This window comes from Ostrea edulis, chromosome 4, assembly GCF_947568905.1.
Source record: "Ostrea edulis chromosome 4, xbOstEdul1.1, whole genome shotgun sequence".
In the NCBI taxonomy this organism is placed as follows: domain Eukaryota; kingdom Metazoa; phylum Mollusca; class Bivalvia; order Ostreida; family Ostreidae; genus Ostrea; species Ostrea edulis.
The window spans coordinates 28,399,309-28,414,355 of NC_079167.1; the positions used below are offsets into that span (position 1 = coordinate 28,399,309).

At 38.0% G+C, this 15,047-nt stretch overlaps 1 protein-coding gene across 1 annotated transcript in view; it reads left to right on the top strand.

Annotated features, from left to right (window-relative positions):
• The window catches only part of LOC125668943 (uncharacterized), a 52,073-nt gene extending 42,501 nt beyond the window's left edge, over positions 1 to 9,572 (top strand). The window contains 5 exon segments of the mRNA XM_056161344.1: positions 529 to 776; positions 2,562 to 2,736; positions 7,487 to 8,743; positions 8,845 to 8,933; positions 9,176 to 9,572. Of these exon segments, the coding sequence (XP_056017319.1) occupies positions 529 to 776; positions 2,562 to 2,736; positions 7,487 to 8,743; positions 8,845 to 8,933; positions 9,176 to 9,313 (1,907 nt within the window). The 3' untranslated portion in view covers positions 9,314 to 9,572.
• The last annotated feature ends 5,475 nt before the right edge of the window (positions 9,573 to 15,047 follow it).

Sequence of the window (15,047 nt, forward strand, 5' to 3'; positions counted from 1 at the left end):
TCATGATTACAGCAAACATTTTCAGTAGTTAAAGCAAATCATGAACTTTTTGGAAATAACAAATTACGTTTATAACGTATCAAACTTGTTCACTCCCACCACTTGGCTATAAGCGTGTTTTACTATTAATATTTGTCACATTGCTAAATGTGCGTGCTGCACATATTGCAATTCAGTGGTTAAAGCGTTCGCTTTGTGACTGGAAGGTCGTGAATTCGAGCCCGGCTCGTGCCATAACCGTGTCAAACTTGAAGTAAAAATAGGCAGCCATTGCTTCTTTGTTGAATGCACAGCATTTAGAAGTGAATTGTTTGGCACTTAAAGAACCTCACTGCTAGGGCCATGGGTGCGAAACTTTGTAGTACATCATCTACATCTGGTGATATCTTAACATGAATGGAAAATTCTGGAAGGGAATAAAACAAACAAAAACTAATCTTGTTTATTATATATAGCTTTACCACTCCATGAACTGAGATAATATAATATTTGATGGTAATAATAATGTTTTTCATTAATTGTTTTCAGACCTTGTTGGATCGGTCTTTCATAAAGAGCATCCTTCAACAAATTCAAAAAATCATATAATGCGGAAAAGGCAGAAAGAGATTGCTTCCGCCGGAAGTAGCTTCCGTGACTTGATTGTTTCACTGGTTTTGGCCGCAGCTGTTGTCGCTATAGGCTATGCAGAGTTTGATTTCCATTCCTTCCGTCTTCAGGAAAATGTCAGAAACTACCTTATCAGCGACGGCTACGGTCAATTTGGATTTTCGGCTGTGAGTAATGATCACTTTCGTAGATAAATCTATCAAAACCCAAGTAGTACATTCAACTCCACCACACATTTGTCTCGTTGAAAAAACAAAGGTTTCTTATAGGAATTTCGTTTTCAAAGCCACATTTTTCATCTTTAAAGTACAAGGGACAGTTTTGAAGCGCGTAAATGATGGTCTATTAATTAACACTTTTGTCTTTTTTATGCCCCCTTGGAAATGTAGCATATTGGTTTGCACCTCTTGGTCCGTCGGTCAGTTGGTAGACCTATTGTTGTCCGTTTGATATTTTAATTAAGACTGCCTTTGATTTACATGCATCAAACTCTGTACACTGGTTCTACCTAAGGTGATGTCCCCCTATTGATTTAGAGGTCACAGGGTCAAGTGTCAAACTGGATATAAAAAGATATTGTCTGTTCAATATATTGAGAACCCATTCCCTGACAGACATCACACTTGGTACTCAAGTTTTACTCAACGACATGATGAACTCTATTGATTTTGAGGTCACAAAGTTTAAGTAAATCTACTCTGGACATAGGACGATAGTTAGCTCATATCTTGCGAACCCCGTTTGAAGACATCAAACTTTGTACACTGGTACTGTTAAGAAGTATATAATCCCTACTGATTTGAAGGTCAAAAGGTCAAGGTTCAAACTACTTTGAACATAAAAATATTGTCCACTCTATATTTGATGGCATAGATCAAATTTATTACACTGTTATCCAGAAAGAGTATATGATCCCCATTGGTTTTCAAGTCACAACGTCAAAGCTCATGACTCAAATGTCTCTTCAGTATCTTGAGAGATGAAACTTAGTATTGTGGCTGCCCAAGACTTGTAAGTAAACCAAACAATTGCTATCATCATAGAATAATCTAAATTTATGGTTTCAATGATGCCACACTGTGGCTTATATGCTTATAAGTATTTCTTGTTTAGAAAGGTATGAAATGAAATAACAGGGTCGGATTTGCCACATAGAATTTGACAAATTTGTTATAGATGTGTTGCATGAATGTAATTATACAATGCTTAAACAAGTGAAGATAATGAACCGTAATCGATTTCATAAATTCTATAAAGAATGCAAAATTAAGAGAAGGGCAAACACGGACCCTTGGACACCAGAGGTTGGATCATGTGCCTTGGAGTAAGCTGCCTCTGTTGACCGGTCACACCCGCTATGAGCCCAATGATAGGTTGTATTGACAAACTAGATTGTTATAACGATCATAGAATTTGCGATATGCTGACTTTAAAGCAGACTGTTGGAACCCCTGCACCATCATCTTGTTTGTCAGTAGCCTGCTTCTATTTAAAAACTGACCTTAAGCAGAATAAGCTGAGAGAAAAAAGCTATGTTCCCCTTGGTAATGAGGCCTATTAGTTTCAAAAACCAAAATCATGTTCGTAATTATGAGATGATTATCGGTTAATTCATTAATACGGTAATGTAGAACTAAGTGGATTAATTGAATGTCAACTCATCAGGTAAATGGAGTAATACGTAGTCAAAATCAGTTTGTAAAGAACGGCCTAACAATTGGTATGAAACACGTCTTTCAGCGTGGCACAAGTAATTTCTTTTACATTAATTTGAAAATTTCTTAATAACATCTTCTGTTTATTTCGATTTAAACGTAGATGCAGTTTATATTAATGGTTTTCCAATGATATATGCTGTGAAACTAATTGAATCAGATTTAATGAATGGTATGATTGATGAGAACTCTTCATTTCAATAATTTTAAAATTTTCTTTTTAATTTTTGTATTCAGGTCAATGACACTACCGGATTTTACCTCTGGTTGAACAGTACGTTTATTCCCGCATTTTATCCGAACAATACGTACAATGAGGATGAATTGGATATTTTAGGAAAACGGATGTTCGGTGATTTAGCAAGCACACGGGTTGGTCCTTGTCGCATAAGGCAGGCTCGAATGCCGCAACGTACGTGCCATTATATATTATATACTTATTTACTTCTATCATACCCGCATTTTCTAAAGAAAGTTCGGGTATTTTGTTGTTACCTTGGTTCGTCGGTCTGTCACACTTTCTTCTTCCTCAAGCTCCTCTTTTATTTCGAGCAGTAACTAATTATGTATCCCCTTCCCAGATTGTTTTAGTTTGAGTTCTTCTTCTCATACTCATACAAAGTTTATCCGGGTCATATCTTTTTTATCTTTCGACATAGCCCTATGATTTTTGGTATGTGGGTATAGCATGATACCACAGTGTGTCGCATACCATTTTTGATGACATTTGACCTTGCCCTTTTATGTAAATATCAAATAATAGAATTTGTTGGATATTTCGTTTTGTCTTTTGACATAGGCCTATGATATTTAGTATGTGGGTATACCATAATAATACAGTGTGCTGTGTGCCATTTCTGATGACCTTTGGCCTTTAATGTGAAGGTCAAATATAGAAATTTTTGTTGTCCTGACCATAACTTTTTTAGTCTTTTGACATAGGCCTTTGATATTTGGTATGTGGATATACCATAGTAAGACAGTGGGCCATGACCTTTGACGTTGACCTTTTATGTAAAGGTCAAATGATAGAATTTTTGGGCTAGGTTTTTCATATTTGGTATGTTGGTATATCATGATAAGACAAAGTGCCGCGTGCCATTTTTGATTACCTTTGACCTTGATCTTTTATGTAAAGGTCAAATGGAATTGTGGGGCATTTTTATTGTCCAGACCATACCTTATTTATCTTTTTACGTAGGCCTTTGATATTTAGTATGTGGGTATACATGATAAAACAGTGTATCACGTGCCGTTTTCGATTACCTTTGACCTTTTATGTAATGGTCAAATAATATAAGTTTTTGGACATTTTTTTTGTCCGGAAAATCACTTTTTCTGTCAATTGACATAGTCCTTTGATATTTGGTATGTGGGTATACGATGATGAGACAGTGTGTCAATTTTTGCTGACCTTAGACCTTGCCCTTTTTGTAAATGTCAAATAATAGAATTTTTGAAGCATTTTTTAGTCCGGACCATAACTATATTTTCGTCTATTGGCATATGCCTTTGATATTTGGTATGTTGACTAGTTTAATTTACTATCATATGTTCACAACACTGTTCCTTGATCGAAGCTCATATGCATATAAGCGAATGTTATGTACCGTAACTAAGTCTTAATTTTCCACTTCAAAGATGATCCCTAAAATGTTTTTAAAACTATGGAAAATGGAAGGGGAGACATCAGTTTTAGTGTCCTAAAACAATTCTTCCTAGTTTATCTATTGGAATAGCATACATGTAAGTGGCGTCCTGTAGTTGTGCAATAAGGTTTCGGTATTTTCAGTTTTACCCTAGGGGCAACATGGGGGGGTAAAATGATGGGATTTTTCCAAAATAAAACACTGGTTCCCATAACACCTCGGTTCAAGCCCAGTATTCCGACGGTCCGATAGTCCGACGGGCCGGTAGTCCGACGGTCCGATAGTCCGACGGGCCGGTAGTCCGACGGTCCGATGGTTCAATATTCCGACGGTCCGATAGTCCGACATGTTGACCATCACCAAAAATGTTAATTAATAGAGTTAAAATTTAATCATGTCAGGCATTATTTTAAGGAAATTACTAGAAACCGCCAAAATCGACACGACCTGATTATAAATCAGACAATCAATTTCTGACCAAAATCATTCAAGTGTGAACTTACGGCGGCGTAGAAAGGCCATATATAAATATATTATTCGTTCGGACGAATTAGCTATTTGTTCGGACGAAATAGAAAATCGTTCGGAAAAACTAGCAATTTGTTCGGACGAATTAGCTATTTGTTCGGACAAATTAGCAATTAGCAGAAGTGTAAGGAGGGGGCACATACATACTCTTGTCCCCACTCCCTACTTTTGAAAGTGTTAAGGGGACATGAGCAGGCGCGTGACATCGTTTTTGAAAGGGGAAAGCTGGGGGTCAGCCAGAAAGGATTGGTGGGGGGGGGGGGGGGGGCAGCCGAACCAAAAAGAGTTTTAACATGTAAAAAAGAAGAAAGGGAAAAATTTTAAAAAGTGGGGAAGGGATCAGCCCCCCCCCTTCCCCCTCCTTTGTTGCTACGTCCCTGACGAGTATCCGCTGTCAGCCCTTCCTACAAGCCTATAGATATTTGTACAGACACACACACAGCGAGTAGGAATGAATGAGCCCACGGGTGGTGGAAAAAGGAATGAAGCGTAATCAACCGTGGGCTTCCGACGATGCCGAAATATATACATGTAGATGTAGGTGGGTACCTGTAAAGTGCGAACCGAAACGAAAACCCACCGAAATGATACGAAACAGATTGTATAACCGAACTCTTTGATTAGAAATGGTATCTTAGGCCCCTGTGAAAATTACCACATGTAAATAAAATTCGCTTCCCCTTTGATCTAGTCTTTCAGCTTGACTGATACACAGTTTTAAAAGCTGGAAAGGGGGGAGGTGGTAAGCAAAATGTACATATCCGAAGTTGATTAAAAAACATGTGCAATTAGTTTCAGATCAATAAATTTCAGAACGGAGAGTTACAGTCTCAGAGGTCTGGCGAAACACACTAAACAAAGGGTGGGGTCGCTGGCGTTGGATCCGCCTTGGGTATAGATACATTGTTTTAAGAAACTGGTGTCTGGGAAATTTGAAAGCAGGAAGAGCTCTTAACCTTTTATTTTATCTCTAACTGCTGAGGTGCGAGTACTTTCAATAATGGAAAAAGTTAGATAATATACCATATTATATGAATGCAATTCGGTAAAATATATATACATGTGTTATTAAAAATTATTATTGATATGTAGTGAGTCTAAATATAACTATACATTTGTTTTGTTGCTAGGACGGGGAATTGAAAACAGAATTTTTTATGCAATAATAGCAGGAGGAGGTCAGCATTTTGTAAACTCAAAAGACTTATGAACAAGGGAAGCAGAAATTACAAAGAGAACGGGAAGACATACTCAGAATCCACCGTTTGATATACTACATACAAATACACAATATCCACATGTATACATAGATTTGTCTTTAGAGCAAAAAATACTGAAACGTGTATTTATGCCGAACTGTAACCCTCTGTTCTGAAATTTATGGATCCGAAACTAATTGCACAGGGTATTCAATCAACTTCGGATATGAACTTTGTGCTTACTCATCCTCTTCCAACTTTTAAAACTTTGTATCTGTCAAGCCGAAAGCTTACCACAATGGGGAGGCGAATTTTATTTATATGTGGTAACTTTAACAGGGGCTTAAGATACCATTTTTAATTATTATAATTAATAGAGTTCGGGTATACACCATTTTTAATTATTATATTTAATAGAGTTCGGTTATACAATCTGTTTCGTCTCGTTTCGGTGGGTTACGTTTCGGTAGATTTCGTTTCGTTTCGCACTTTTGAGGTACCCGATGTAGGTTGAACCTGTTCAAAGTTTTCCCACTGTGCGATGTTTTGCTCTTGTGACGTAAAAAATCGCTCTGGCACACGGCACTTAATCCTGTTTTCTGCTGTCTGTTACATAGCGATCTCTTATATGTGGCCACAAATTATCGGAGTTTCGGACCGTCGGACTACCGGACCGTCGGACTACCGGACCGTCGGAAAACTGGACGGTCACCGTAACACATACATTTTACGCAGTAGCCAAATCATTTTTCGGAAGATGATAGCTGTTGTCCTGTAAATGCGCAATAAGGTTTTGGAATTTTCATTTTCAACCTGGGGGTCGAAAATGACATTTTGCCACAAAATCCTGGTTACCATAAGGAACTCCTCTTCAGGGCCGTAAATTACATGGAGGCGGAGGAGGCAGCTGCCTCCTCCAACTTTTGAGCCAAAAAAAATTAAAATTTAAAATTCATTAGAATTTATGTTATTTCCAATAACTAAGAACATGATACCTCCCTTAAAAAGCATTCCAAATCTTTCTTTTAGAATGAGTTAGTCAAGTAACATCTTAGAAGGCCCTAGAATCAAGGATTTTGCACGAAACGTGTTCAGTGTGCACAAAATGTGCTCAGCGTTTGGGGGCCTGGGCGGCCCCCAGACCCCCGCCTAATTTCCTGCCTCCTCCAAATTGAAGGTTAATTTACGGCCCTGCTCTTACATTTCACGCAGTATCCAAACAATCTTTTTAACGATATTAGCTGTGTCCTTTAAATGTGCAATACGTTTTCGGTATTTTTCAATTTCATGCTCGAGGGGATCCGGCTTAGAATAGGTCCTCAATACCTCCTTGGTTGTCGTAAGAGGCGACTAAATGGGGCGGTCCTTCGGATGAGACCGCAAAAACCTAAGCCCCGTGTCACAGCAGGTGTGGCACGATGAAGATCCCTCCCTGCTCAAAGGCCGTTAGCGGAGAGCATAGGCCTAAATTTTGCAGCACTTCACCGGCAATGGTGACGTCTCCATGAGTGAAATATTCTTGAGTGGGACATTAGACAATATCCAACAACAACATCCAACAATTCCATCCAGGGGAGGGGGGGGGGGGGCAATGGGCCCCAAAAATGACATTTTCTATAGACAAACCTGGTTTCTAGAATTCCTCAGTCTTACTTTTTATGCAGTAGCCAAATTATCTTTTGAGAAATAAATGTTGGTGTTCTTTAGATGTGCAATATGTTTTCGGAATTTTCTTTTTCACATTGATATCAATAATACAAAAGACATATACTTATTTTTTGTATAGGAAAATGTGACAGCACTTTAATTTCCACTGTCTATCCGTGCATCGACAGTTACACAATGGCTTGGGAGGATAAAGGCTTATACTGTCCAAAATGGCTACAGTCGTCCAGCTGCGGGGATTCTGGTTACATTCCGGAAGCGTGGTCGTACGTCGACTCTAGCGCCATCTGGGGAATACCCATGTCTGCAGTGTACCAAACATACAGTGGAGGCGGGTACTACTTTCTCTTAGACGAGGAACGTGAACAGTCTCTACGTCAAATTCAGGACGCCCAAAATAATAACTGGATTGATCGGCAAACAAGAGCTGTGCTAACGGAGTTCACTCTCTATAATCCAAACACAAATATATTCATTAATGCCGTACTTGTTTTGGAATTTCTAGAACAGGGGTTTGCAGTTCCTGATGTCCATTTGAGGCCATTCACCAAATCCATGGCTTTCAACGAGTGTTCCTCCTCTTTACAAGCCTCGTTTGCTGTTTTTGTGATATACATCATCGTCCTGTTCGTTGATCTTGTACATCAGATCATTACAAACTGTAGAAATGTGATCAAAAGTTTCTGGTTTTGGGTAGACGTCTTTTTAGACATTACGTGCATATCCTCCATTGTTGTATTTATTATTCGTAAAAGCAAATCCGACAGAGCGGAGAAGATGTTTTTCGATCAACAATACTCAGGAGAAAATGGATTTATCAATTACTACCAAATTATTGTTCTGAACTTCACAATACAACTTTTGGTGGGATTTATTTCTTTTATCGCCATTTTGAGAATTCTACGCGCATTTGAGTACAGTAAGAGGCTATCTGCTTTCTGGAGAGTGATATCCCATTCTGCTCGTCCCTTGCTCGGATTTTTCATTGTCTTTGCTGTCGCACTTTGTGCCTTTGGATCTCTTGTGTATCTGCTGTTTGGGAGATCTGTTTATAGCTTCAGAAACATGGCCACGGTATTCGGAAGTTTAGCAAATACTCTTATTGGAAAGAATAATATCGTGATCTTGTTAAATGTCTCACCCGTTTTTGCAATGTTCTTCTACTTCACCTACGGATGTTTCGTCACGTTTATATTGCTGAATATATTTGCTGCAATTCTCAACGAAACAATAGATAGCGTGAAAAAGGACGCCCAGGGTGATGGAGATGTATTTGGTATTGGGGACTATACAATGTCAGCTGTCAAAGACTTCATGGCTTTGGCGAAAAATATTCTGAAGAAAAAGAGAAACGATGAGAATGAAGAGACAGGAAACAGTATGTACAGGAACGCCGGTTTGATTTCTCTCAATTTTTACAGAACACCATAAAATAAGAATGAACAAAAATATGTTATTTAGTTTCTTCTATGTCTACAGATCATCCACGACATGGTGAAGCAAACCAAGGCGTCAATGTACATGCAGTGATAAGAATTCTTCGCTGGGTGTTCCGAAATGACGAACAGGTACTGCTAGAAGTCGAATACAATCACTGCAGTGTAGCGTGGTTACTAAGTACTAACAAATTGTTAGTATTGTTTTATGAAGTTACACATGAAAGATTCACGTTTAAAAAAGAACAAGAATTTTGGGGCAGAGTTACAATGAAATATTTTTCCAGTGGTGATTTATATGAATATATATTTTAACAATAGCATTGTTTTTACTGGATTTATTCTAAACTCGATGTCGAATTTATTCTAAATAGCAAGTCAAGAGAAGCACAGAAAACCTCAACGACTTGATAATTTCACATGACACGGATGAGGATGATGATACTACGAATGATACAGACGAAGATGAAGAGATGATGATAAACAAACGGACGGTTTATAAGTATATATGAGGCATGAAAAAAATATGTGATAGTGTTACATGCATATCATATATGTTTCATTTATTTACCTTTTTTGTAATCAATTTTCAAATTTATTTAAGGAAGTTAGCTTCTGCACTTTCAAGCACAACTGCGCAGGATGCTATTATAAATACATATAATAGATAAGTATTTACTGGTTCAATACTGATCCTATTGTTGCAAATATATTTCACATTTATTACTGAAATAGTTGAAATATTTTGTGTCAATTCAAATTTTGAGAGGTTTTGGCAGGGACTATATTCTGTGACGGAACAATTGATTTTACAGTCTCTGTTTTATCCAATATATTTTTTATTTTTACACCCCTATACATGTATTTCAGTTTTATAATTTATGATACAAGTAGTTGAGACTTGGGCTAGTTTAATTGTTGTGATTTATTATACCCCCCGCAACAAGTTGTGGGGGGGGGGGTATATTGGAATCGGGTTGTCCGTCTGTCTGTCCGTCCGTCCGTCCGTCTGTAGACGCAATGGTTTCCGGGCTCTAAATCATTAACCTTTCCACCTACCGTCACCATATCATACATATGGACTATCCATGGGATGAAGATGTTCCCTATCGATTTTGGGATCAAAAAGTCAAAGGTCAAGCGCACTGGACATTGAAGTAGCAATATGGTTTCCGGGCTCTAAAGCGTTATCCTTTCCACCTACAGTCACCATATCATACACATGGACTACCCATGGGATGAAGATGTTCCCTATCGATTTTGGGGTCCAAAGGTCATGTGCACTGGACATCGAAGTAGCAATATGGTTTCCGGGCTCAAAAGCGTTATCCTTTCCACCTACAGTCACCATATCATACAGATGGACTACCCATGGGATGAAGATGTTCCCTATCGATTTTGGGGTCCAAAGGTCATGTGCACTGGACATCGAAGTAGCAATATGGTTTCCGGGCTCTAAAGCGTTATCCTTTCCACCTACAGTCACCATATCATACAGATGGACTACCCATGGGATGAAGATGTTCCCTATCGATTTTGGGGTCCAAAGGTCATGTGCACTGGACATCGAAGTAGCAATATGGTTTCCGGGCTCTAAAGCGTTATCCTTTCCACCTACAGTCACCATATCATACAGATGGACTACCCATGGGATGAAGATGTTCCCTATCGATTTTGAGGTCAAAAGGTCAAAGATCAAGTGCACTGGACATCGAAGTAGCAATATGGTTTCCGGGCTCTAAAGCGTTATCCTTTCCACCTACAGTCACCATATCATACATATGGACTACCCATGGGATGAAGATGTTCCCTATCAATTTTGGGGTCAAAAGATCAAAGGTCACGCGTACTGGACATCGAAGTAGCAATATGGTTTCCGAGCTCTAAAGCGTTATCCTTTCCACCTACAGTCACCATATCATACATATGGACTACCCATGGGATGAAGATGTTCCCTATCAATTTTGGGGTCAAAAGGTCAAAGGTCACGCGTACTGGACATCGAATTAGCAATATGGTTTCCGGGCTCTAAAGCGTTATCCTTTCCACCTACAGTCACCATATCATACATATGGACTACCCATGGGATGAAGATGTTCCCTATCGATTTTGGGGTCAAAATGTCAAAGGTCAAGCACACTGGACATCGAATTAGCAATATGGTTTCAGGGCTCTAAAGCATTACCCTTTCCACCTACAGTCACCATATCATATATATGGACTACCCATGGGATGAAGATGTTCCCTATCGATTTTGGGGTCAAAAGGTCAAAGGTCAAGCGCACTGGACATCGAAGTAGCAATATGGTTCGGTTTGTCATGCCATTTGTTTTTTAGACTCAGAAAAGAGGTAGTTTATACCTATTACCAACACCCTTTGGGAGATTGGGTTAAGCGGGGGGTATTCTTAGTGAGCATTGCTCACAGTACCTCTTGTTAATTTCGTTGATATATATTTCAAAACAGAACATCGATTCTTAAAAAACCCTAAATAAATTCCCTTCAAATTTTGTATACAATTCAACATTTGGGCCAATAATTAAAAAATTTGATGTATAACCCCCACCTTTTTAGTGTCATTTTAAATGTTAATACAAGACTTTGATAATTATGTTAAACTTTAGAAATTGACATTACTCCGAATATGTTCTTTTCAACTATCAAATTCGATATCATGAATTTTTCCGTATATCAAGTGCAAAAAGGTCATTATTTATTCCATTACTAGTATTAAACGTTTTAGCTCACCTGAGCTGGAAGCTCAAGTGAGCTTTTCTGATCACCCGTTGTCCGTCTGTCTGTAAACTTTCACATTTCACAGAACCACTGGGCCAATTTCGACCAAATTTGGCACAAAGCATCCATGGGAGAAGGGAATCAAGTTTATTCAAATGAAGGACCATGCTTTTCTCCAAAGAGAGATAATTGCAAAATAGTGAAAATACACTAGCAACTTTAAAAAAAAAAAAAGCCTCTAGAACCACTGGGCCAATTTCAACCAAACTTGACACAAAGTATCCTTTGGTGAAGGGACTACAGGTTTGTTTAAATGAAGGGCCATGTCCCCTTCAAAGGATAGATAACCGCAAGACTGCAAAAATAGAATGGGAGCATCTAAAAGTCTTCTTAAGGACCACTGGGCCAGGAAAGCTGAGATTTACATGAAAGCTTCCAGACATAGTGGAGATTCAAGTTTGTTCAAATCATGGTCCTCGGGGGTTGGATGGGTCCACAATAGAGGATCAAAGTTTTATATACAAATATATACGATAAATCTTTAAAAATCTTCTTCTCAAGAACCACTGAGCCAGAAAAGCTGAAATTTACATGAAAACTTTCTGACATGGTGCAAATTCAAGTTTGTCAAATTCATGGTCCTTGGGGGTAGGATGGGGTTACAATAGGGGATCCAAGTTTTACATACAAATATATAGAAAATTCTTTAAATATCTTCTTATCAAGAAACATTAAGCCAGAGAGGTTTACATTTACTTGAAAGCTTTCTGACATAGTGCAGATTCAAGTTTGTAAAAATCATGGTCCCCGGTTGTGGCCACGATAGGGATCAAAGTTTTACATGCGAATATATGAGGAAATATTCAAATGTGGGCCAAGGTGACTCAGATGAGCGATGTGGCCATGAGGCTCTTGTAATGTCTGTATTGCTAGAAGACATGATTATGTATCTATTTTATGTAAAAGGTCATGTTTAAAACACTGTAGCTCAATAACAAGTATGACTCCAGTTTTTTGTTGTTGTTTTTTTTTTTACATTACTCCAAATCCCAGGTACGAACCTCTTTAAGTATTGAATTTTCATTTGATACTTCTATGATCTAGTATTGAAAAATAGAATTTTTAATTACTTTTTTAAACTTTGAGATGAAAAGGTAGAGATGTTGAAAAGTTCTACGTTTTGATGTTATATCAACCATATAATTTGCGATATGCTGACTTTAAACTAAACTGTCGCAAAATGTCGTCGATAGCTCTACATATCCCATTGAAGGCCAGTCAAAGATTAGAAGGTTTGCAATTAATTCTGCCTCTGGAGAATATACAAACAGGTCAGCTAATAAATGAGCATAATTCGTACCCATGGGAATTCCAACAGATCGTTGGAAGGTCTGATCACCAAAGAATACGAAGATATTGTGAATGAGGAACTCTAGCAACTTACCTGAGTTGTCGACTCTTGAAGGGACAGGAGGATCCGTCTTCGTTCAGGGTATGAGTTCAACTCACAGCTGATTGTTACATTTCTCTATTTATAGATCTGATTCCCGAATCTGAACATAGTTACACTACAGTATTACCAATACATACTCTATATGACTAATATAGCACCTCCCTGGTACATATGTATCTGAATTTTGGAGTCGTGGATTTTACAATTTTGGCAGGGTTCAGGGATTATTATAATCATGAAAACACTTTGTCCTAGTGATGTCTTGGAGTAAAGAAGATTTTCTAAGATGTGGGTTTTCAATAAATGACCAATTCAGCTCCACTCTAGGAAATGAACCCTGAACCCAGCTGGGGTAAATGAATTTCACAGTTTGGATATAGGGCTCATCGCGCATTTTATTCATGTCAACAATGTGACTGCTTAAAGCTGTATGACCCGATGTTCATGTATTATTTTTGTACATAATTACTTTAAAGCAGATTAATTACTTTATAAAGTTATTAACCTTCCCTTAATTACATGCTTGAAAACATCTGCATGAAAAAGAAAAGTGCGAATATTATTTAGAAAGTAAATATAGTGGGTACATATATAAATCATCCCATAATAGACGTCTATAAATAGACCCACGAGCGTCAGGGGAATCCCAACATGATGTATTAACTCATACGCAACTGTCTAGTTTTAAGGCTGAAAGAGCGTAAAACAACGAATTACTAAGAGGTATTTGTTATTTGTATTTCTATTAAACTTATGTTACGGTACTGTTATAACAAAATACACAACTTTACACAGATAAGACCGCCGATGATCTGAAAGTTTGAACTGGTCACGTGACTGTAACTTGAAATGGCAGAGTGACGCGGTTATTTCTAAACATCGATTTAAAATCAAATTATTTGGGTTAAAACTGGTGAAATAATGTATGATAGGTCGTACAGTCTCATAACTACATACGTGCGATGATTTAATAGCGTTTTTACGAGATGGAAAAAAAATATTGTAATTCAGACCATACAGCTTTAACCCACTTCCTCACAATCACGCACTTTAACGCTTATTATCCCCTCGCGCAACTAGTTGCGGAGGGGGTATAGCATCGCTACTGTGCGTGTGTCCGTGTGTGTGTGTGTCCATTACAGCTTGTGGGCATGATTTAAAGAGAACCTTTGCACTAACGATTGTCAGCCTTCGCATACATATGTGGCATTGTAAAAAGACGAACCTTATTCATTTTCAAGTTAATCGGTTAAATATTTCTTAAAATATCGCGTCTTTACTACCTAAAAACCGTGAAATTTTATGTACGAGTTGACAATACTCACTTCCGGTTAATTCAAACTGGTACCCTTTCAAGTTACGATTCTGGTCGCTTCGGTTGCACCAATTAACAGGGAACCAGTTTAAAGAAAACGAGACAGCTTACGTCTGCTGCAGGTAAGTTTGTATTTGTGCATTGTCATATTAGGCCTAGTGCACGTTGGCGTGCACAAAGACAGTCTGTAGGAATTAAAAGCGCTATCTCTGACACTGAGTAATTAAAATAATTTGATGAACGTCGCGGTTTCATTACCAGATTACCCCACGTGTTTACAATACAGAATTAATTCAGATTACCACACGTGTCTGTTTACAGAATTAATTCTGAATTAATTCTTGAGGCGTACGTAATTTTTGAAAGCTATAAAGATATTTCACAAGCTTCGTCGACCTGTCAACACCGGTATATTGTCTTTTTACATAACGAAAAAATATTGCTTCCGTGGGAATTTTCTGAGTTCATGCATTCTGCATACAACAACTGTGAGGTATATTCAGGTAAGTAAATTACTGAAATTTAGTGCATACGTGATGTGTTTCTGCTAGGAATAAGGGAAACTGCCCAACCACGTATGTATATGCCCCCCCCCCCCCCCCCCAAGATAATATGCACCTTGATAGGTTTATTAAAAGTGCCATATTAATTATCCCACCCCACCACCACCACCTAATGATGTTAGAGGTATCTGAATTTTAATCAATAATAAATAGCTATATATATTTAACAAAAACCTATA